Source organism: Pipistrellus hanaki (assembly GCF_964339955.1).
Source record: "Pipistrellus hanaki genome assembly, chromosome: 11".
Lineage (NCBI taxonomy): Eukaryota > Metazoa > Chordata > Mammalia > Chiroptera > Vespertilionidae > Pipistrellus > Pipistrellus hanaki.
In genome coordinates, this window is record NC_140513.1 from 30342181 (window position 1) to 30366120 (window position 23940).

Below are 23940 nucleotides of genomic sequence, written 5' to 3' on the forward strand. Positions count from 1 at the left end.
CAGGCAGCTCCCAGGTGCTGGAGGATATCACCAAGTCTGGGAATCACACCTACAAGACTTGAAGACTCACCTGCTCCTTACTGAGTTATAAATGCCCCTTCTTTGTGCTCTTGGCACCTGGGCCAACCTCTGCCATGCTTCTCACCTGGCATTATAATAACTGCCTTGTCTACCTATACGTTTCTTGAGGGCAGCAACTGTGCCTTGTTTGTCTTTATTTACACGTGCACTGCGCGGCATTGAGGAGATGCTCAACAAATATTTGTTGAACAAACAGATGATCCCAACAATCCAGACAGATTTTTGTCGGGTTGCATTTGCTGTGTGTGTTCTGTTTCCCTCTGGAGGATGATGACTCATTACTTTTCCAGATGGTGCCCTGTGGCCTGAAGGTTGGTTCCACTTTCTACAAGGCAACATTCCTTGCCAGGGGAGGAGCAGAGGAGTACGTGGTTAGCTTTGGCACTGGAATGATCCAACTTGTTTGGGCCCCAGGTCAAGATAAGTGGGTTTAAAATGAACTCTGGTTCCTGCATTTTCTTTGGATGGTGGCTCGTGTTTGTGAGCACAGGTGCACACATCTCTGACGGAATGAGTCTCTGAGATTTAATAGCCTGTTACTGTCCTACCCACACAGGCGCTGCAAGGGGCTTGCTGAAATGCTAATTTGGGTTATGCCACGCTCTTGGTGGCTCCCTCTCCTTTCCGGGAAAAGTCCAAATCTCCCATCATGGCTCATGAACAGGGTTCCCAGGGAGTCTGTGCTTAGTCTTGTTGCCCCGAGCATCCCCTTTTACTCCCAAAGGTGTCTCAGTTAGGACGATGAGTGATATGAACGCCCTGTCCCTACGGCCTCTCCCCACAGCTTCCTGCTTTACCTTTTCGGCCAGGTGGGTTGAGTGTGAGAACATCTCACAACACTTATGGGGCCCAGGCTCCCAGCTCTGGCTAATTCTCATAAAGGGACTTTGTTAACAGCTTACTCTTGCCTTTGCTCTGGACAGTTACTGGGTAAACTAGATTGCATGTCTATTTTAACCTGTAATTACTGTATATTCTGTAAAAACCAGCAAGATCAAGTCAGGAACACAATGGTTTATGTTTTCCCTCAGCACCTTCAGCAGGGATCTCTTAATGATTGCATAAACTCTTAGACTGATGGGTGAGGCATCCTACTTGTGGGTGCATAAATAGTAGTTGCTCCATGGGAGAAGGGGTTGCCAGTCTGTAATTGTTACTTTGCTTGAAGGGTATAATCTCCCTCCTCTCATTTATTTATAAATGTGTTTTCAGTGCTGTTGGAGCAACCACCCAGGGCAATGTAGAGTATTAATTGCAAAACGAGAGAGACCTGGGTGAACCCCAGGCTGTTTCTTAATATCTCTGAGAGTTGGCATTCACCCCTATAAAAATAGAAATAATAAGACCTACTTGGTGTGCATAGTATGTGGATTCATTGAGATAGTGTGGAACCACTGATTATTTCTAGTTGGAAACTGTGGTAATGCTACACATGTTATTTGATATTGACTTTCAGCATGATGTTTTTTTATTGTGACACAGTGAACTGTTTTTGAGCTAAGAGAACTTCTTTCTTTCCCTTCATTATTCTAAGCATATTTTCTAATGCAGCCACATCGAATCCCTTCTCATGCCCAACTGTTCCTCTTTGGGTTACACTGTGTCTAGGTGTAAATGGACTTCTCTTACCTTTTGAAAACACAGCTGCTCCACTACCCTCAGGCCAAGCTCTCTGTTAAGGAAATCTCCCTTGCAGATGGAAGATATGATGCAAAGATATGATTCAATGCTCTGCCCATTTTTGCTGTGAATCATGAAATGTGTTAAAACCAGAAAGTGCAAAGGTGGAGAGGTAGGCAAGGGGATAGGATTTAATAAGTTCTGTGTTGTCTAATGTGCATTGTTTGGTAGAACTGTAACTTGAACCTAAAAGGTGGGTGCTCTCCATGTTAGAGCAGGAGAGACATTTCGGCCTGAGGGCAGCCTGTAATAGGGCCTCTGAATCTTCTCCAGCCTCTCATTGTGGTCCATGGACCAGGACTGTGGACATCAGTTGGAGCTTGTTAGCAATGCAGTCACAGTCTCTCCCCTACACCCCCCCTGCCCCTTTCCCCCAGACTCGTGGCCGGCAAACTGCGGCTCGGGAGCCACATGTAGCTCTTAGGCCCCTTGAGTGTGGCTCTTCCACAAAATAACACGGCCTGGGCGAGTCTATTTTGAAGTGGCGTTAGAAGAAGTTTAAGTTTAAAAAAATTTGGCTCTCAAAATAAATTTCAATCGTTGGACTGTTGATACTTGGCTCTGTTGACTAATGAGTTTGCCGACCACTGCCCCAGACCTACTCAATCAGGAGCTACATTTAGCAAGCCCTTCAAGTGATTCAAATGCACATTCAAGTTGAAGTGTTGCTCTCGGTCAGCAATATCCCTTGTGTTACTGTGATGACTTAAGCATGTTCTGTAGCTTTAAGACTTCTCTTGTTTTTTTTTTTTTTATCTCTCCAGGCTGATCATTGTTCCAAACTTAAATTCTTTTTTATCAAATTTGGCAGCACAAAACACTTCCCAGCTGTTCACGGGTGATATACAACTTAAGCGATGATGCAAACATCTGTTCTGGCTGGAGTAACCCTTATATTTCACCAAGTGGAGTTCTGCGACCATCTGTCTCCCCTTCCTTCCATGTGACCCCAGAGTTCTGTTAAGGTGAGGGAAGTCAGAGTCATTTGGTGAATGAAAATGAAGCTCAGTGTTGTAGCAAAGAACTGAAAAAATGTTTTAATTGAAATTTAGAGAGAGGAAAAGGAGAGAGGAGAGAGAAACATGGATGAGAGAGAAAAAAAACGACCTCCTGGTGCATGGGTTGATGCTCAACCACTGAGCAACATCAGCTGGGCAGAACTTTTATTCTAAAATTGAAATATTTATTGACAAATGTACATTTGATTACACCTCAGAAATGTTTTGACACGTGGTATAGGGGAGCTCCTCATTCCCTTATATTGATTTTCGTCCTTAAATACTGTCTGATTGATTAGGATGCACCCACCCTTGGCCCCTGTGAATGGGGAGGGGCTGAGGAGTGGAAGTTTTCCCAAAGGGCTTCCCTGGATGTTGGCGGAGGAGCCAGCTTAGGAACTTGGGTCTCTTGACTTACAGGTCTGTAAATGGTCCAGCTGGACATAACATTTTGGGAACAGAGCCACTAAGACACTGTGCTTTTGGCAAAGACGGATCTGTTTTTAGACAGAAATAGGAGAAGGATAGTTCTATAATATTCTATTTTGGGCGAAAGATGGATCTTCACGTGGAGGGAACTTGTGGTTTCTATCTCAGGTTGTGTTGTGGCATAGTTCAATGTGCTTTCCCTCATCTCCAAAAGGAAAGTGCCTTCAAGAGATGATATAAAAGAGGAACATTTTCTTTAAAATAATACTAATAAAATAAAGCAAATTCAGATGAGAGAGTTAAGTTGGCAAATGTGTTTTTTAGAATAAGTAAAAGCAATGTGAACCATGACTCCCAGATCTTTTCTTTCCTGCTCTCCTCCATACTCACATACATACACACACACACACACACACACACACACACACACAGACACATATCACACACACATTTACACATCTATCTCTCAACACACACATACACACACACACACACACACACACACACGCACGCACGCACGCACATATAAGCACACACCAGCTCCTTAGAATCATGAAGCCTGTGACAACTTTTCTTACATGTAACAAGACTGGGGACCCATCATGATGCCTTAAAAAGTACTCCTAACAGATATTTTCTTTCAAGGCTTCTCCCTTCCCAATTAAGAAAACAAAAAGTTAAAGGAAAATGAGCTTAGCTGTAGGCTTTATTTAAAAGCAACACATATTTCCAAAGTCAAGTTACTTAGGAATAGAAACCTGCCAATCTGGAATAAAAATTAGCACTATCTTCTGTGGATGACCACCATCAGAAATTACATTGATTCCCCCCCCCCAATATATTTAATGTGTCCTATAGAAAGTATCTATATTTTTAGACTTGGTTGTTTTTAGTACACAATGAGTTCCCTTGACAGAACAGTGCTGGGGAAAGGAATGCTTTCCGTGGGCACTGTATCATTTTCACTTGGGAAGAGTTTCTTAATCATAATCCCTATGTGTGAGCCCCCTCCTCCCTCTTTGGGAGAGATCTGGGAGAGTCACTGTAATGAATGTTTGCATTTGATGGCTTTTCTCCTGTCCCTGTTCCTGTCTCTCTTGTTTTGGTCCCCCCTCCTCCATTTCTATTGCTTGGCCCCACCCACTCTTTCTTCCCTGACCTTCCTGGAGCCTGTGGTCTTGAACTTCCAGTATTATCCAACATCACACTGCATCAGTGATTCTCAGAGTAACAGCCTCCATAACAACTGGTGTGGTAGGCAGAGTCCGCATCCTCATCCCTGGAACCTGTGAGTTTGTTAATTACACAGCGATGGGGAATTAAGGTAGCACGTGTCATTAGGTTGCTTAGCAGCTGACCTCCAGGTAGGAGAGTAGTCTGAATTATCCAGGTGGGTCCAATGTAATCACAAAAGTCTTTTAATATGGAGGATGCCGCGCAACAGTCAGTGTGAGAACAATGTGATGGGAAAGAGACTCATTGGCTGTTGCTGCTACTGTTGTTGAAGATGAAATTTAGGGGCTACGGGCCAACGAATGCAGGTGGCTTTTAGAAGCTGGAAGAAGCAAGAAAACGAATTCTCTCCTTGAGTCTCAAGGAAGCAATGCAGACACCTCGATTTTAGCCCAATGAGATCCGGTTGGACTTAAAGTTCTGAATTTCAGGACTGCAAGGTAATAAACTGGTGTTGTTTTAAGCCACCAACTTTGTGGTGATTTCTTTCAGCAGCAGTAGAAAGCTAGCACTCCTGGGAACTTCTTAAGAATAAAAATTCTGGGACCCGTCCCTCCTCCCCACGGAGGGGCTACTGTATCAGAAACTCTGGTGATGGGCTCCAGGAAGCAGTGTTCTAACAAGCCCTCTGGGGGATTTGGATGCACTCAAAGTTTGAAACCTCTGTCTTAGGACATTTGGTTTCCCTAAGGGATCCATTGTTGGAGGATACATGTATGGAGGAGCCAGCTGGAGAAAAGAGGCTCCCTCCAGACCTTGAGAAAGGCTGCTCTTTGTATATCCCATAACGTGTATCACATGGGCTTTGAATAACCTAACATTATTATGTACAATGATGAAAAATGTAGGCTTTTAAATTGAGATATAATTGACATAACATTATATGAGTTTCAGGTCTACATCATAACGATTTGGAATTTGTGTATGTTTGGAAATGAAAACTCACCTCCAAGCTCCCCCTCTTCCCAACCCATTCTCTTCTGTCCACACCTGATCTCGCTACCTGTGCTCATGTAACACCCTTGTCTTGGTCTCTTTAACATTTGGCTCTCCACTCTGTTGGCTCTTACCCCTCAGCCTTGTGACTGTATCCCTGTGTTATTTTAAATATTCTTCTCCTACCTTCTGACCTCTCCCTCTTCTCAAGCTGTTAATGGTGTGACACAGTCCTTTTCTTGTCAAGCTTGGTGAAAGCACAGTATTTATTTGGTGTCTCCCATTCATTTCTGTTGTCTTCAGCCTACCTTCTGCCCACATCTCATTGTAATTGCTTCATGAAGAAATGGTCAGCTGTCTCTAATTGTCGAATCTAACGCAAGCTTACCAGCTTTAACTTACTTTACCTCTTTGCAATGTGGGCACTAGGATCCTTCTCGGAAAGTCTTTCACACCACTCTGCCTTGGTTTTTCTGACTAACTTGATGTTCTTTTTTGGCATATCCCTTCAGTGCTGGTGTTCCTCAGGGAAGTCTACAACATACTCTTTTTTAAAAAAAATACACGAAAAACTTACGCTCTTTCTTTGCGACATTTCATTCCAGGGCTTTGACTGGCTGACTCACAGATTTGTATCTCCATTCTAAGTATCTTCTCTAAGAATAACACCTGTATGTCTGCTAGATCTCTCCATTGGGGTGTCCGCAGGCACTTCCAGCTAATGGGTTCAAAGTCAAAATCACTGTCTTTACTTTCTCTACACCTATTTTTTATAGCCACAAAATGCAAAGTAGGATCAGGATAGTAGTTTTCCAAGCTCTGGGTTGTGACCTATTAGTGAGTCTGAGAAATAATTTAGAGAGTTGTGATGAGCATTGAAACAAATCAGCAAGTAAGTAAATAAGGCACTGACACACACAAAGGTGAGTTTACATTAGGATGTAATCTCCTTGAGAGCAGCAGGATCTTATAAAAATTTTGTTTGTTCACTGTTTTATCTCGAGCATCTGGAACAGTGCTTAGCACATGTACTGACTCACAACATATTTGTGGAAAGAATGTGTACTCAGTTATAGTGTAAAATGTATATCCTATTGTGGGTTGTGTCAAAGTTTGAAAGCTATTGGACCAGATGACTTCTAATGCCCATTTCAGTGGAAACATTATAAGTATATTTTATTTTTTCTTTCCATGCTCAATTGTTTGATTTTTACCAGTGGCCAAGGTCTGTGGCAGGGCCTTTGGTATTTTTGGTTGTGGGAAGGAAAAGGAGTGCTGTTTGGTAAACGTGGTTGTGAAGATCCCAGAGGATCGATGAAACAGTGTCCTCAGATGGCTGCATGTGGACTGCCTGGCTGGCTGGCTGGCTGAGCACAGCGTTGTTGTCCCTCGAGAGGGACAGTGTGGAGTTTGTGATGTAAAGCAAGATAGCAGGCTCTGCTCCTGAAGCTGGTCAGCCAGCTTTTCAGAGAGAGGTTTTAGGGATGTCCATTATTCTCTTTAACTTCTCACAGGCGGAATTCTTTATTACAAAGATAGCTGAATTAGTGGGTGGCAGACTGAAAGCCAAGAGCTGCCAAGGGGAAGTCAAACAAAGGGTGTCCCATCCAGTGACTTGTTTATTAAGCATACATTTAACTTACTAGGTTCCAGGCACTGTGTGAGGCTCTGAGATGACAAGGTGAAGAAGACAGATAACATCCCTGCTCACACGAACCCTTATTTTAGTGAAGGAGACAACAGACAGACATTGTTACAGAGATTATTTCGGGTTCAGAGGAGCCCCCTGCACAAAACTGTTTGGTTTTGCTTTGTCACAGAGGTTTAGAATTGGGAGTGACTTGAGTTATGGCCCAGATCATCTTGCAGACTGAGGTTTGTGAAATGGAAGACTCCATCAGCATGCTTCTTGATGGATGCTTTTAAGGCCTTTTAAAAAATCAATGTACCAGTAGACAACGTCTTAGATCCTGCACTAATGGGAACTATGGCTGAGAGCGTAGTTAGGCTGAGTGATGAAGAGATGAGAGTGGGCCCGTGGGGGTGGGATGGGGCAGCTGAGAAGTGTGTTGTGATGGAGGGGAGACCAGAGCAGAGGCCAGAAGGTCCCTCACAGGCTGTTCAAACTAAGAAGTACCTGTAGAAAAGGGGACTCACCTTATATCTCTATGGGATAATAAACTTTCCCAAGTGCCCTGATGTGGCTCTGAAGTGAGTCTAAGGAGGAGCAGCCCCTCTGAGAAGCTCTACCCTTTACTCCTGAGGATGTTTAATACACTTTGGACAGGAGACAGCTGCATGTCAATCGATAGAAAACAAATTATGCAGGACATCATCTTAGCTGGGTTTATAATAATGAACTGCTCCCCTTTCTGCTCTTCCTTTTTCTCCTTCACTAATTGCATATGAAAGCTAATGTGGTGGCTCTAAAGAATCTTTTCCAGTCCAGGAGCATAGTTTTATTGGTTGTGGTATACGTTGATTATTTACTGCCTGCATATTTTAAAAGGGATTCTAGGCAGCTTCCAAAGGGGTGCCAGACCTCCTCCATTAGCTCCTCAGAAAGCTGATGTGGTGGGTGACATCGGTACAAGAGCTACCTTGTCATTGGCTTTCAACTGGGTTTGATCAGTAGTACCTCCACATAGGAGGTCACATGAATGGGCCAGTCAGGTCTGGTATTTTATCTCTGACTCCTTCCCTGTGAGGTGGCGTTGGGCTGGTTGGGTTCCTGAACCTATAGTCACTGTTCTTCTGGAAGCTGCTACTCTATGTGACTCTCTCCACTGAGCCCTGGTACCTGCTTTCTCCCTCATCCTTTACGCCTGGTTGTGGGTGTGGTGGTGACAGTTCTGCTGCTCCCTACCCAGTTCCTGCACTACCTCTGTTGAGACCCCATCCACCCAACTCACACCCATTCAAACAACCCCTTGGAAAGGAAACCTTGAAATATTCTAAATTGAGTGTGCCATCTGTTTCCTGTTGGGATTTTGGCAGATGTGAATATCAAAACATAAAGAGAAACATCATCAAACAAATTGAAAGGTATAGAGGCATGGAAGTAGGGATTGGGATGAGCATGGCATTTGTGTACCTTTGCATGTGGATTGGCCAAATGGACATTACATCTTATTTCATGAAATACCTATTACGTCTGTTGCTATTTAAAATCAGGTTGTTGGTCTTTTGTTTATTTGTAGGAGTGTCTTAAAATATATTCTAGACATAAATCTTTTCAGGTGTAAGTATTTTGTCCAGATACTTTAAGCAGATATCTCTTCTCAGCATGTGGCTTACTTTTTCAGAATCTTAATGATGTCCTTTGTCTAACAGACATTCTTAATTAAAATGAAGTTTGTTTTTGTACTTTTATTCTATTTAAGAAAAATCTCTGCCTACTCCAAGATCATAATGATATGCTGATATTTGCTCCTAGAGTTTATCGTTTTACTTTTCAGATTTTATGTCCATGATCCATCTTGGATTGTCTTAAAACAAACAAACAGCTTTACTGAGGTATATAATTCACATACCATTAAATTTACTCATTTTAAGACTACAGTTCAATGATTTTTAAAACAAACTTGGAGTTCTGGTACCCATCCCCACAATCTAATTGAAGAGCATTTCCATCACCCAGAAAAGAATTTCCAGTCATGCCCTCTTCCCACGCCTGTCCCAGGCAACCACTAATCGACTCTCTATAGACTCGCCTTTTGAATTTGTGTATATGTGTGCACACACATGATGTGCAGTTACTTCATGTGAGCACAAACCTTAACTCTAAGTTTTCTGAAAGACAGAGCAAGAGGGAATCCCCATGCTTTGCATGTCCTCCTGGCTGGTTCCTGTTGGACTACAATTCTATCATTTTTAGGAAGGAATTATTTGTATCAAACCTTATCACAGGCATTGGGTAATATAATGGACAATGCTTTTATCTCTTGCAGAGTGTAGTCAATCTTGAATAGTTAGTTCTCTCATTGCCTTCCTCTGAGAGTTAGGAATTATCTGTCACCATTGAGATGAGTGAAGACACTTCTGAGAAATTAGAGTAATAAGGTTTGTGCCCAGAGATTTCTGATGTTCTTTTCAACTTTTTAAAAATCTCACGGCACATGTAAATTACTAAAATTCTGAAGCACACCAAAAAATGTTTTTTGTCAACTTGACAAATAGGAAAGATATAATTTTGATTCATTTACACCAGATGATTGTTGTACTGGCTGTTGTCAGTAACTTTTTGAAAACATTTTAAAAAAATGTTTTTTTTAATTGATTTTTTTAGAGAGGAAGGAAGAGGGAGAGAGAGAGAAGCATCAATGATGAGAGAGAATCATTGATTGGCTGCCTCTTGCACACCCCACACTGGGGATTGAACCCACAACCCAGGCCTGTGCCCTGATTGGGAATTGAACAGTGATTTGTGTGTGGAGACGGTCCCTAGGCCTGGCCTGCAGCTGGCCCCACTCCTGCTGCCACCCACTCCAGGTTCCCCTTTTGCCATTGGGTGATGGGTACCTGATGGCTGGGGAAGGGACCGAAGATTGGCTGTTCTGCCTGCTGCAAGCCCTACCCCCACTGGGGGTTACCCTCTGTGAGTAGGGCAACTGGCAGGGCAGGGCCTTGGCCTGATGCCATCCGCATCCCCCACCATCCACCCTTGGTTCCCCGTAATCGGAGCCTGCCAGTTGGAAAGGGACCGAGAGGTGGTCAAAGTACCTCATAGTGACTGGTCCAGCGGTTGTTCTGGTCCTTCTGCCATTAGGGTCAATTTGCATATTACCCTTTTATTGTATAGAATAGAGGCCTAGTGCACGGGTGGGGGCTGGTTGGCCTGCCCTATTGGGAGCCCCAGATCGGAATGGGGGTCCCTGATGGGAGACAGGGCTGGCCTGAGTGAGGGACTGCAGGTGGTTTGCAGGCTGGCCATGCCCCCTCATTGGAGTAGGATTCCCCGCTGGGGGCAGGGCTGTCCTGGGTTAGGGGCCGCAGTCGTTCTGATCTCTGGTTGTTCTGGTCGTTCTGCCATTTCGGTCACTGGGCTTTTATTATATAGGATAAGTATGTCAATAGTATTAAAGAAAAGCAGCTAGAACAATGCTGCCTGATGTGTTGAGGATTATCTGATAGAAACTTCTTTTCTGTACATATATACTGACTCCAGAAATGGTGCAAATTTTGAAGAATCATGAATAACCTGAAATAAAATGTGAATGGATAGCTTGGCTCATAGAAGTTTTCTGTATATAGATTCAAAATTTGACATGGAAAAATGAATGAGGTAAAAAATTGCGTATTAATATTTACCACTCTTTGATGAGATGAAATAATGTGGAATAGTTTGAGTGAAATAATTGTGTCTAAGACTGCTTACTTCTTATCTAAGATATTAAATTAAGAAATTCAGGTTTATGGTCCCTCCAGCCCCCCCCCCCCTCCCCACTCACCTAGACAAAAAGGCAACCTGGTTTTATAAAAGGATATCTGGCAGAGTAAAGGCCTTTACTTTTGAGGACCTCCCTCCCTTCCCCCTCTCCCCCTCTCCCCATTGTTAGAATTGGGAGTTGAATCATTTGGTGGGGATTGTGGCCCATCTCCTCCTTGGTCCTATAGGATCTGGCTACCTCACTTCTCTGACCTCATTTACTTCTGCCTCCTTTGCTCACTCTGCTCCAGCCTCATTCTAGCATCCCCTGGGATACTGCAGGTGAAGCACCTAGCATGCACATAGCAGGACTTTGTAAATAGACACTTCCTTTATCTCTAGCCATTTCCTCCCTGCATTAGTAGACACTGCTTTACACACTAAAATATTCCAAGAAGTCAGTTCCAGGTGAGGGTTAATACATTATCACAGGCTAGCATTAAAAAGTTGAACCTCTACTATATTAACTGAAATTATTACAGTTAGCCTCATCTTACCTACTCAAAAAATGACTTTGTCAAAAGCCTGGGAGGGGAATGACCTGAAGCCTTAGACACAGATGGGAATTGACTGTTTAATTAGTTGGGTCTCTAATGGGCAGGTGATGTTACAGCCCTGGGGGAAGGTGAGAAGATAAGGATTTTTCTCTCTTGCCCCAAATGTTTCTGAGGCATTCCAGGGAGGAGCTGTGTCACTAAGAAACATGTTCTGGAACACCCAGAGGGTCAGCAAAGGCACCATTTGCCTCTGGGGCACAGGGATATGTAATTCCAGTTACTAAGCAACTCACCCTTCTGGGTTGGCCTGGCCTCATTATTCTGTCTTAGGTAGAAGGGAGCACATCTGTTGTTTTCAGAAAGATAATTTATGGTTTCTTGGTCCTTCCATTTGTGAAAGGAAAGATCCTGGTGAAAAATCAGTAAGACACAGGGACAGTTCTTTCCCTAGTGTGGTGAGAACAAGATTGAGAGGGTTCTCATACACTGAGAGAGAAGGCTAGAGGAAAGGCTGTCAGTAGAAAACTGAGGAGTGCTATCTGTCCATCCCTTTCACACTTAGTCCACTGAACACTCAAGGAAAACTGTGAGAGACTGGTTGGTTGGTTGGGTAATGGAGAGCTTACTGAAAAACAAGTGTTCTCTACATCTTATGTTTGAGGACCTATAACTTGGTAAAAGAGCAGAAGTGTTGGGCAAAGAAGAGAGTTGAGTCCTGGGTTCAGCTCCTATTTGTTGTTTGAGCCTCTGTTTCCCCATCTGTATAGGGGAATAATAACAGTGGCACCCACCAAAGTGACTGGGAAGATGGAGTGAGCTTGTAACCTTGGCTATTACTGAGAAACTTGGGTGGTTGCAATTGTATGCAAGAATGTGTTGTGTCACTTTGAGGAGTCACATTCTCTTAACAAAAGTTCTTGTCCAAATATGAGAAGAAGCTCGTAGAGATTTCCACCAACTAATGGAGAGTTTATTTTCCCCTTGAAGGAGGGCAGAAGTTTGGGGTCAAGGCAGAGACACAGTTGAAGAGCAAATAGGAGCTTAATAAATGAGTGTCCAAAGGAATGGAGTAGCTGTGGTACATTTACACAATGGAATACTATGCAGCCTTAAAAAAAGAAGGAAATCTTACCTTTTGTATGGATGGACCTGGATATTATTATGCTAAATGAAATAATTTAGAAAATGAAAATTGGCACACAAAAAAAAAACACCTAAAAATAATCTGACTCTCATCTCTCACAGATACCACCATCTACATGTAGCCTTTATTCTTCATGTCTATATGTATACACAGTGTGTCCCACACTTTAAATAATTATAAAGGCAGTGTTTATTAAAATATATTTTATTTTCAAAATGTAATAGAATCAGCTATTAAAGTGTATATTCTATAAATGCACAAATATAAATATGCACATGCGTAAAAGTAGGAATTTTACCAGAACCTTTTATTCCATCTTATGATTTTTTTAAAATTTTATGTTGTCTTGAATATCTTTTGCCTGCTTTTTAAAGAGTGACATCCTGAAGAGGTTCTCACCGTTAATACTTGTTTTTGAGCAGTTTCTGTGCATTCTTACGGGTTTATACATTAGCATCAGGTTGTGTTGTGCATTACCGAACAATGGACCAAAATGTTCTTTGGCTGTAAAGAGTTGGTATATTGCATCTGATATTTTCTGCCCTCCAGGAAGCTGTTATCTGCTGCAGAGAGTCAAAGAAAAACAAAGGGAGAGGAGAGTTGAAGACAAAAGTTACTTCATAATAGCTAATAGTGGCCATTAAAATTCATATCAGTCATTGTCTGTATTTTTAGATTCATTAAAAAAACATACACACTCTTAGCTTGGATTGCTGTGTAGTCAGAAGAGATGTAAATTTAACCAAGATGTTTTTCCTCCTCTGTGCCTACTCAAAGAAAAGGGGGAGTGTGATAGTCGGGGGATCCAGCCTATACCCTTAAGTCTTCAAATATTTGACACATCATTTGTGTGTGTGTGCGCGCATGCGTGTGTAGGAATCCCCGGAGCACACAGAGGGCTATTTCAAGGATTGTGTGGGCTGTAGGCTAATTGCTTGACTACTAATATGAGAATATTCTAGAATGACCCTATTGAAGTGGAGCATCATGCCCACACAGAGTGGAAATTATGGACCATGCTGGCTTGGTCTTTTGCTAGAAGGAGGAGTTGAGTTTGGGAGAGAAATATGCAGCTTGGAAGCATTAGGAATGGAGATGGGTGGGAGTCATGCATTTCTAGAAAGCCATCACCCAAATAAGGCTGGTGCTAGGGTTGTGGGGAGGAGTGAGTGACATCTGTTCAGTTGTTCTCACTGGCCCTCGTTGATAGTTGACAGAAATTTGTAGCTGCTATTCCTGTTATGCTTGTGACTTTGTCATATTACTCACCACACTGAATTTTAACTTCCCGTGAAGTAGCAAGGTCTAGAAATGTACATGCAAAGGAGTGGAAGACATTCTAGACTCATCTATTAGTCCGGTGGAGTTTCCTCTTTCCCTGCCTAGCCTGTTCCATTCCCAATCTTCTCAACGTTGTCAGAATGCTTCTTGGGCAAGCTACACCGAATATGATAGTGACATGCACTGGGCCATTGCAAAGTGTCCTTGTAGTTCTTGAAAACTGCATGTTCAAGCCACCCTTCTGCCTCCGCCCTTCTCAGTTTCTTACTCAGCTATCTTGCAAAGGTTGTTTCTTGCTATAAATGAGGCCACAAACCTATATATTAATAGGAGAAGTAGGGGATGGGGAGATAAAAGATAAAGACTTGTGAGTTTGGTGTTGGGGAGGGAATTTGGATGAGTTTCACAGTACCTGGAGATTACTAGGTAATTTGGAGAAGCTAAAGAGCTTTGGGGAAATGTTGTGTGTTAAACCTGGATTCGCCTTAATGTTCCTTAAAAAGTAATAATGAAGAATTGAAATTCTTTGTGAGTACTTTTAATATTGACCTTCTCCTTTCTAAATATGTCTGAGGTATGTAAAGCCTAAGTCACACAGACTCCCATGGATACATTAGGGCTATAGGCATACAATCTTCTCTTAAATTTATCTCTCTGTCCTTTAGTTTTCTTTTTTAATGGTCCAGGATGAAGGTTTTCCTCTTACCTGAGCAAAGCCTAGTTGTATAAGTGGTTTTGAATTTCTTAAAAATTTTTTTAAATTGATTTTTTAAAATTTTTTTATTGATTAAGGTATCACATATTTGTCCTCAACCCCCCATTTCATTCCCCCACCCCTGCCACTCATGCCCCCACCCCCTATTGTCCTTGACCACTGGTTAGGCTCATAGTATGCACATAAGTCCTTTGGTTGATCTCTCCCTTTTCAGAGGAAGGGAGAGAGAGATAGAGAGAGAATCACTAATCAGCTGCCTCCTGCATGGTCCCTACTGGCGACTGAGCCCACAACCTGGGTGTGTGCCCTGACCTGGAACTGAACTGTTACCTCCTGGTTCTTAGGTTGACACTCAACTTCTAAGCCACGCCGGTTGGGTGATTTTGAATTTCTTTATAAACCATTCAACAATTCTTGTTCTGGCTGCTTTATCTCCCCATCTCAGGTGGGCCAAGAACTGCCCTGTAGAATGATTCTCAGATAATTCTCAGAACTGCTTTTGCCTCCAGTGTGGGATATGTAGACATCATGGGACTCCTCTGCCCAAGGGTCTCCTCAGATAGGACTATGAAGGGTTTGCTGCATAATTGGTTTTCTTAGCTCAAGATAAAACACAAGCACCACTTAGTTGAAATTTTAAAACTTTAAAATTACTCAGAAGCCAGTGCCTTCAAGAGTTGGGCATGGCCATGGTATTAGAGCCTGAAACAGGAAGAAGAAAATGATGGGGAACCTATTGAGCACTGAGCAGTGCAGAAACCAAGATGAGCTGCCACAGCACATATGATTCTTTAAGCACTAGGATGTCTGCCAGGGGAGGAACAGCCCTGTGCCTAAGCACAGACACATGGGCATTTTTAAGAAGAAAGCCACGGAACAAGGAGGGGTCCTGGAGGTGGAAAACACCCAGAAGAAAAACAAAGAGTGGGTGGGAGGAGATTAATCAAAGAACTTGTACATACGCATAACCTATGGACACAGACAGCAGTGTGGTGAAGGCCTGGACTGGGGGTGGGGGTAAGGAGGCTAGAAGGGGTCAATGGGTGAAAAGGCAGACATCTCTAATACTTCCAACAACAAAGATAACCCCCCCTACCCCCCCAAAAAGAGGAAGATACATTACCTACACCAAGCCATCTTGCTTCCTTCTTTCACTGTGACTCTCCTTAAGAAGACCCCCTTCAGGACCCAGAGGATGGAGTGGCCAAAGTGCTCTGGCTGCTTCATCTTCTCAAGGACTCAGTTTCTTTGTCTTTCTTCCTCTGGGCCCTTTATCGTTCTCCTTGATACTGAAAGCTTCTTGCTATGAGGATGACAGTGTTTTTCTATCTTCTCAGGGCATGTAGGGGTTGCCATGGACTTGAGATGGGCATTTGGGTTTTGACTCTCTACCAAAGGGAATGGCTGGGCTAGGCAGCCACTTGTGTCTTGCCTTTATTTTGTAGCCAGATGCTTACTTTCAAGCAACTGTCTTGTGTGCTTCTTCTTCTTTTTTTTTTTTTTCCAACGAGTGTCTATCTTTGTTTTTAAGTCACAGTCATAGTCATTCCCTTTCCCCAACTTATTAATATTTATTGTGCACAAAAATGCCTTTAATCAATCTAGCCTGTATTTTCAATTATCTTAGCCACACTTTGCTGATTATTGCTACATAACAGATGTGTATTCAGAATTAGCTTCTCCGAGTCTTGGTTTTATCTTTCATGTCTGAAAATATTTGAAGGAAACAAATCAAAGGAACATTTAATTTCTGTGTGATTCCACTGTAGACTCAACCACAAGGGATTCCTGTATTCTTGTTTTCTTACCATTTTTCCACACTTAAACAGCTTTAGTATTTATTTCTTCCCTATTTTATAAGGATGCAACTTTCTGAATTTATGTCACAGCCAAACTCAAATACCAGTTAGTGTCTGCAGTGGGAAGGAACAACTAACAAAGCAGGATATCATGTGCTATTTAAAATCCAATTATAAAAGCTAATTTTTTTCTCAAGAGATGTTTTGTTTTGGTTAAGACTGTGGTGCCTACCATAACAAAATGTATGAATTAACACATACGTTTGAATTTTTTTTTAGCATAGATTAAACAGAGCATTTTTATGCTGTTCAACCAAGACACAATTTTGCTTAAATTAACAAATATTGTCCTTCACAATAGAAGCAGAACATTTTGTTCACCAGTTTCTCATTAGTATTTCTTGTTCTTCTGCCTAACGAAGGTCAATGGATTGAGTCTCTTAACTCATACAAGAAATGTATGAATTACATGTGCATCCATGGAGGCTGCTGTTTCTCAAGAGAACTCCTGTGAGCATAAGGTGCTGGGCAATGGGGCCTTTTGAGCAGGAATGTTTATTATCATAAAGAGGCCTGGCAGTCCCTCTTCTGCTTGTTGAGGAGGTTTCTAGGGGCATAGTGCCAACCCCAGGATGAGCTGTTCCCAGTGTCCAGGGACTGTGCTCCTGATTTCTGACTATTGCCTGTTCCCCTCATCCTAGTGATCCTAAAGTCTGGTCTGTGTCAGGTCCTTCTGCATCCCCACAGGTCATAGGACTCTTACAGAGCAACTCAAAGCTGTGTCTACCGAGGGTGTCTCCTGGCTTTGAGGATGCTCCCGAGCACTTCAAAGGAAAACTCTTTCAAAGAACCATTTCAAAAGCCATTAGCGTACCTCAGCTCAAGGTCGAAAACTCAGATTCCTCCCGGGGTTAGGGAGAAGTGGGACATGGAAGATGTGGAAGATGGTAGGTGGGAGTGTGCTGGGCAGTGGGGTTCACACTCCAGGGGGCAGGTAGCTGGGGCTGAGCCCCCTCAGACTTTATGGTCATAGTGCACTACAAGTGGTGGGGGACCAGGATAGGGACACACGTTTAAGTGTGTATGGTGAACACACTGTTTTTATCAACTATGTCAGTACATTTCTGAGACTAGATAGCTTCATTTTGAGATAGCATCAAAAGTCTATGCCTGAGGCACTTTCCTGAGGCATGGCTCATAAACATCCTTCTGAGGCTCTGCTCACATATTTATGTCCTATTGTTTCTCATGTCTATGAAATATTATGATTAATAAAAAACAACTTGGGTAACAGCTCTAAAGAATTCATATTAGCTGCTGGATTCCTTTGCCTGTTCAGTTGCTGTTGAAACTGCTATCTTGTGAGAATCAACAGAATGTTGACATAAAAAAGAAGTCCTTATACTTGAAGCCTTTGATTACCATTTCTCCCCATAGACCTTGCAGGATTTAGGTGACAGTTGGCTAATTCCACTATGTTTGAGGATCCTCCAATACAAGGACTTGACTGTCTTGCCTGAGGTACCCTGTTAGTTCCCAGAGTTCCATGAGAGAAAGCAATGCTACATTTATTCATTCAGGGACACCCAGTGTGCCGGGCACTGGCTTAAGCTGCAGGACAGGGTGGTAGACAATGGCCTTCACCCTAGAAACCTCAGGAGAAGCAAGTGGAGGGTTTGGCTCAGTTCACTAGAGGTAAAGGGGAAGGAGGTGGGGGTAGGACCAGTGTTCTCCTCCAACCCCTTTCCTGCAGTGAGGTATGGGGGGCGGGGGCTGGCAGCTGGACTTCTGACCTTCACACACCTGTCCCTGAGTGAACACAGCTAACCCTCAGATTGAGCCTGGGTGGCCTTCTGTTTAGTGCAAGACCTGGGTTTAATGCACAGAAATGCCAATAAGAAATTGAATGGCTTAAGAACATGGTCTGGGTTTCCAGGGAGGAGTGGAACAGAACAGAATAGAATGTGAGACTGAGCTGGTGCCTTGGCTCAGAGCAGAGACATGAAGCGCCTCGGTATGATGAGGCTGGCTGGCAGCCTGTGGATGCAGGGGCAGTTTGTGTTCTCAAGGTGGGGAAAGACTATTCTTCAGCTCAGAAAACTCAAAGGGAAAAGTGGCTTTTGTTTCCGTAGTGACTTCTGGAGATAGGCACAATTTTTGCACTTCTAAGGTCAAGGTACTTCCCTAGACCAATGCTGCTCAAACTCAAACTTGATGAGAATGTGACTAATCGGAGAATCTTACACTGGGGTGGGGGTGGGGTGGAAGGGTTGGGGTAAGGGCATGTGCTGGTGGGTAGGGGAGGCTGGGAGAAGGGCAATGGGGGAAAATGAGACATATGTACTACTACTTGTAATACTGTAAACAATAAAATAAAAATGTAAAAAATGCATGTTAGGTTCAGTAGGTCCAGGGCAGGGCCTGAGATTCTGTTTCTAACAAGCTCCCTCCAGGGGCTGCGGAGCCACTGCTCTGGGGATTGCTGGTCTGCAGGAGGGGCTTTGAGGAATGGACCTAGAACCCACCTGGTGGCCTGGAAGTGGGAACTGGCCTCACTTGCTTTGTGGAAGGCATTCATCCCTGCTTCCGCCACACTTGCACACTGCAGTCCACATTGTCTGCAGTGACATATCCTCCTGTCAAGGGTTTTAGGTAGTTTAAGGGGATATTTCCAGAGAGTGTGTATTGGTTGCTGTGTTTAATTATTAAAAAAGATCTTTGTGGTGCTTTGCAATACATCTGCAGGGCAGAATGCTAGTAGTAGCTGTCATGCAAAATCAAGGTCTGCTCAATCCCACCTCACTGCTCGGCATTGCCTTGACCCCCAGACCCTGTCTTGCACACAGTGGGGGTCTTTCACCATAGTCAATGCTGCAGACAGCTTTTGACAGCCCATCCTGAAATGATGAGCTCGTGTTATGCCCAGTGATTTGATCATGCAGCAGCCTCTTTAAAATGGATGGGTCACAGAATAAACCCGTGAAAGGGACTAAATCCATTTGTTGTATTCTGGGCATTGGCTTTAGCTGTCATTAGGTATAGTTGGTCATCTGGGCCTCCTGGCTTAAAAACAATTACAGAACTCTAAAAGCAAATTTCCTTTCGATGTTTTGTTACTTTTGGGCTACATCAAATGGATTCTCTCAGAAAGGAAGTAAAGGCTCAAGGTTCATTTGAAATTAAATTCAAAAGTGATGTCAGGAAAATTGAGGTTTCATTTGACAATCTGGGTTTAAAAGCCCCAGTCTTTCGTTCAATGTGGTGCATCCAAGGCCAGCAGGTAGCTTTTTCATCAGTTTCCCACGCTGATGGTACTGTTTTCTAATGAAAAGATAACCATGTAACATGGACCAAACTGATCTTCCAAAATTACTTTTAGTGGATTTGGAGGAGAGGCTCGCTTAATGTTTCTTCATTTATTTTTATAGGTCACATTCCATTCCCCAAAACATTCCATGGGTCTGTCAGCAACTTTGATTGAAGCAGAAACTTATCTTATCAAATATCCTGATGAGGGCTTGGAAGAGTCTTTGCTCTGTGTGTGTGTGTGTGTGTGTTTTAAATATTTCATTGATTTTTTTTACATAGAGGAAGGGAGAGAAATAAGGATAGAGAGCTAGAAACATCAATAAGAGAGAAACACCGATCAGCTGCCTCTTGCACACCCCCTACTGGGAATGTGCCCGCAACCAAGATACATGCCCTTGACCAGAATCAAACCTGGGACCTTTCAGTCTGCAGGCCGAAGCTCTATCCACTGAGCCAAACCGGTTTCAGCGAGTCTTTGCTGTTAAAAAGGTTTTGTTGGAATGGTATTTATCTTCATCAGATTTGGCTGGCTGACACATCTCTCACTCATAGAATTTTAGGAGGAAAAATAATCTAACCAACTTAGAAATCACCTAGTCCAACCCACTCATTTTACTGCTTAGGAGTTTGCCAAGGTCACCGGCCTTGTCTTTGAATTCCAATCCTGAACTCCCCATAGTCTCCTATGGTGCATTTCTGTGTTGATTTATGGATGTGATAAGATGGCTGTGAGGCATGCTCTTTCTGATACCATTCGTTGCGTTTCTCTGCCATGTAGACCCTGCCTTCTAGCAGTCTCAGTGGGCTCACCAATGCTCTGGAGAGAGGAAATGGCACAGTAGGAGCCAGGCTCTATGGTTTAGTGTTCTGCATTCAATCCTGCCTTACTCTATAGATATTGTGTCACTTTGGGCAAGCCACTGAGCCTGTCTGTGCCTTCCTTTCTTCAGATGTGAAATGGGGACCTTTCTCATAGGATAGTGGATGAATGAATACCTACAGAGCAGTTGGAGCAGTTAGGTGCATCGTATGTGGATTTGCAAACTATGGGTTTCCACTAGGTATTGAGTTGTAAAATCAGTGTTATGCATTATGAATAGCATTAGAAAAAATTAAATGGCATATAATAGAATAAGATATAACAAATTATAGTGCTTTGCATATATGATGTTCCTTTGAGGTGTGTTTGTGTGTAATGGCTCATGGTGGTTTTTTTTTGTTTTTTTTGTTTTTGTGTGTGTATGTGTGTGTGTGTGTGTGTGTGTGTGTAGTGTATTTCTCACTGAATATTGTAGGCTGAATTTGGAAGCCTCAGCTGCAGGAACTGGAGTGAAAGGGTCCATTTTGCTAAGCACAGACCCACTGGGGTGAATTGGCACATGTTAGCATGGATGCACCAGGTGAGCTCTGGCTGAAACATCAATGTGTTTCCTTTGCAGAGGGAGACCAAAGGGCAGTTTCTTATTGACCACATCTGCAACTACTACAGCTTGCTGGAGAAGGACTACTTCGGCATTCGTTATGTGGACCCAGAGAAGCAGCGGGTAAGAGCTGACCTCTGTCTGGACACATTTGGGGGAGTCACTCAGGTTGTGGGGTGCTAAAGAGTTTTCTCTCAGAATAATCGTGATGCACTCTCGTTCTCATGGTTATTGATGGTTGACCATGTGAAACTGACCAGCCTGGTGTGTGTGTGTGTGTGTGTGTGTGTGTGTGTGTGTGTGTGTGTGTGTGAGAGAGAGAGAGAGAGAGAGAGAGAGAGAGAGAGAGACAGAGACAGAGACAGAGACAGAGACAGAGACAGAGAGACAGAGAGACAGACTCTGGCATTGTTCCCACTGGACTGCGTGGGGAAAGAGAAGAGAACACTTATCACTTACTTAGGCCTTTACAGGAGTTGCTCCCACCTGGTTGAAGACAAAATGTTCCTGTGCCCTTCAAAACCACGTCTCACTACAAAAAGCTACTGGTACACAGGAGACTGCGTAATGGGAACAAAGTTTTCTTTTGGGATAATGAAAACATTTGGAACTTGATAGGTGGTGGCTATACAACATGGTGAATATATGAAATGCCACTGAAATGTACACTTTAATTTTATGCCCCCTCAGTTTACATAAGCTTTGGCAGACGAAGGGTTAAGATACTTAGAAAGCCACTCCTTGGGACCCACTATATTTGACAGCCTTCATTCTATTCCTCCTCTTAGACACACCTGTTTTTTCTGGTTTCTATTGATGCTTAAGTGTGAGCAGGGGAGTCTTGCCTTTGGAGTAATGTACCAGCCTAATTGTGTTCAGGAGTGGGATGTGTCAGTCACAGTGATGTAGGCTCCTCACATCCAAACAGCCCCAGGAATCTCCACCTCAGCTCCAACTACCTGGGGATTCCCCTTCCACATGGCTGCTGTGGATCCAAGATAAGGGTTAGGAGGCTCTGTATCTGCTTGTTACCCTGTCCCACTGACAAACGGGACAATCTGGGAAAGGCTCAGCTAGGGGTGGTCAGGGATAGGAGGACAGGACCCCTCAGACTTCTTTAATTTTATTTCTTACCAGTGTCCTTGGCCATCTTCCTGTCCCCTTTCCCCTTCATAGAACACCACCTGGTACTTGGTTTTGTGTTGACTGACCTAATGCAATGAGAATAATGAGGGAGGAGGATGTTTGAGAGATAGACTAGATTTTCTCCTGAAACATGGAGAATCTTACTAGGCTCTTGGTGTCCAGTAGGACCTAATCCTATATAATAAAAAGGTAATATGCAAATTGACCATCACTCCAACACAAGATGGCCAGCAGGGAAGGGAAGTTGGGAGGAACCAGGCCTGCAGGGGAGGGCAGTTGGAGGTGACCAGACTGACAGGGGAGGGAAGTTAGGGACAATTGGGCCAGCAGGGAAGCAGTTAGGCATCAATCAGGCTGGCAGGGGAGTGGTTATGGGGTGATCAGGCTGGCAGGCAGAAGCAGTTAGGGGCAATCAGGCAGGCAGGCAGGTGAGCAGCTGGGAGCCAGCAATCCTGGATTGTGAGCAGGATCCCAGATTGGAGAGGGTGCAGGCTGGGCTGAGGGACACACGCACTAATCCACCTCCACCCCTTCCTACCTCCCCCACCCCCATGTGCATGAATTTCAAATTTTGTGCATTGGGCCTCTAGTCTCCTATAAAGGGATACAGTATTGTGGCTCAGAAGAAGGTGGTTTTGCTTTCCTGCAGCACTTGCAGGAACCCTTTAATGGGCCTGGCATTTATCTAAATGAGAGGAAGGCAGGAGGACAGTGATGAGTATGTAGGGATGACATGAGATCACAGAGAGGATTTGTGTGGCATTTATTACTGATTAACAGTGGTTCTCAGACCTGGTCCTGCAACAAATCCCCTAGATATTTGTGAATACTCTTATTTTGGACTCTATTCTAGATCTCCCGAATCAGAATCCTGGGTCTAGAGCCAGGCACAGGTATTCTAATACATCCTGAGTCTACTTTTAATACCGCCATCTCACTTTGGTCTTCTTTTAGTGTGGAGGACCATGGCATAAATACACATAGGCATAACTTCTAATGGCCTATGAAGATACTATCCTTGTACGGAGAAACAGGCTCAAAGAAATTGTTATTTATCCAAGTTCTCACAGCTAGTAAGTGATAAAAGTATTTGAGTTAAGGAATATGTTTTAAACTCTAACCCCTATATGCCAAACAGATTCTGTGCACTATATTAAACATCTAACCACCACTGGGTATGTGTGTGTGTGCAAAATCCCATTTTATATTATAAACAGCAACCTATAGAAGTCATTCTAACTATCATTAGTTCAACATCTATAATGTGCCAGAAATTTTACTCACATAGTCTCTAGTCTTCCCTAAAACATTGCAAGGAAGAGGGAAACTGAGGCACAGAAAGGGTCAGTGGCTTGCTGAAGGCCATGTGGCTAGTAATTGTTGGAGAAAGGATGGGATTTTAACCTACATTCTTTCCATTTCATCTCTCACATGAAAATTGGAAACATAGTCTAGATCAGGGATCTGTAACCTTTTCTGTAAAGGAGCATATTAAAAATATTTTCAGCTCTGTGACCTCTGTCGTAATTACTCAATTATTCTTTCAACTATGGAAAGCAGCCATAGATAATATCCAAAGTAATGGATGTGGCTGTGTTCCAAAAAAACCCCCCTTTTTTCCAGTAAAACTGTTTTATAAAAAATAGGCATTTGGCCATAGTTTGCTGACCCATTGCCTAGACAATAACTGGAAATGACTTAAATGCATTAATCTTTTTCATTTCTCTTGACTCTCTCATTGGGGAGATAGTGAATAAAACATTAAGAGAAGCGTTTAGAATTGGAACCAGAGATATCAATATGAACTCATGATTTTTTTTAAAAGCATGCATAGATATAGAAG

At 43.1% G+C, this 23940-nt stretch overlaps 1 protein-coding gene across 3 annotated transcripts in view; it reads left to right on the forward strand.

Annotated features, from left to right (window-relative positions):
* FRMD3 (FERM domain containing 3) overlaps positions 1–23940 on the forward strand; it is a 218490-nt gene that overhangs the window by 90250 nt on the left and 104300 nt on the right. For all 3 annotated transcript variants that reach the window (XM_084899384.1, XM_084899385.1, XM_084899383.1), the window contains exon 2: positions 20970–21074. In XM_084899384.1, coding sequence (XP_084755510.1) covers positions 20970–21074 — 105 coding nt within the window. The remainder of the gene's footprint in view (positions 1–20969; positions 21075–23940) is intronic.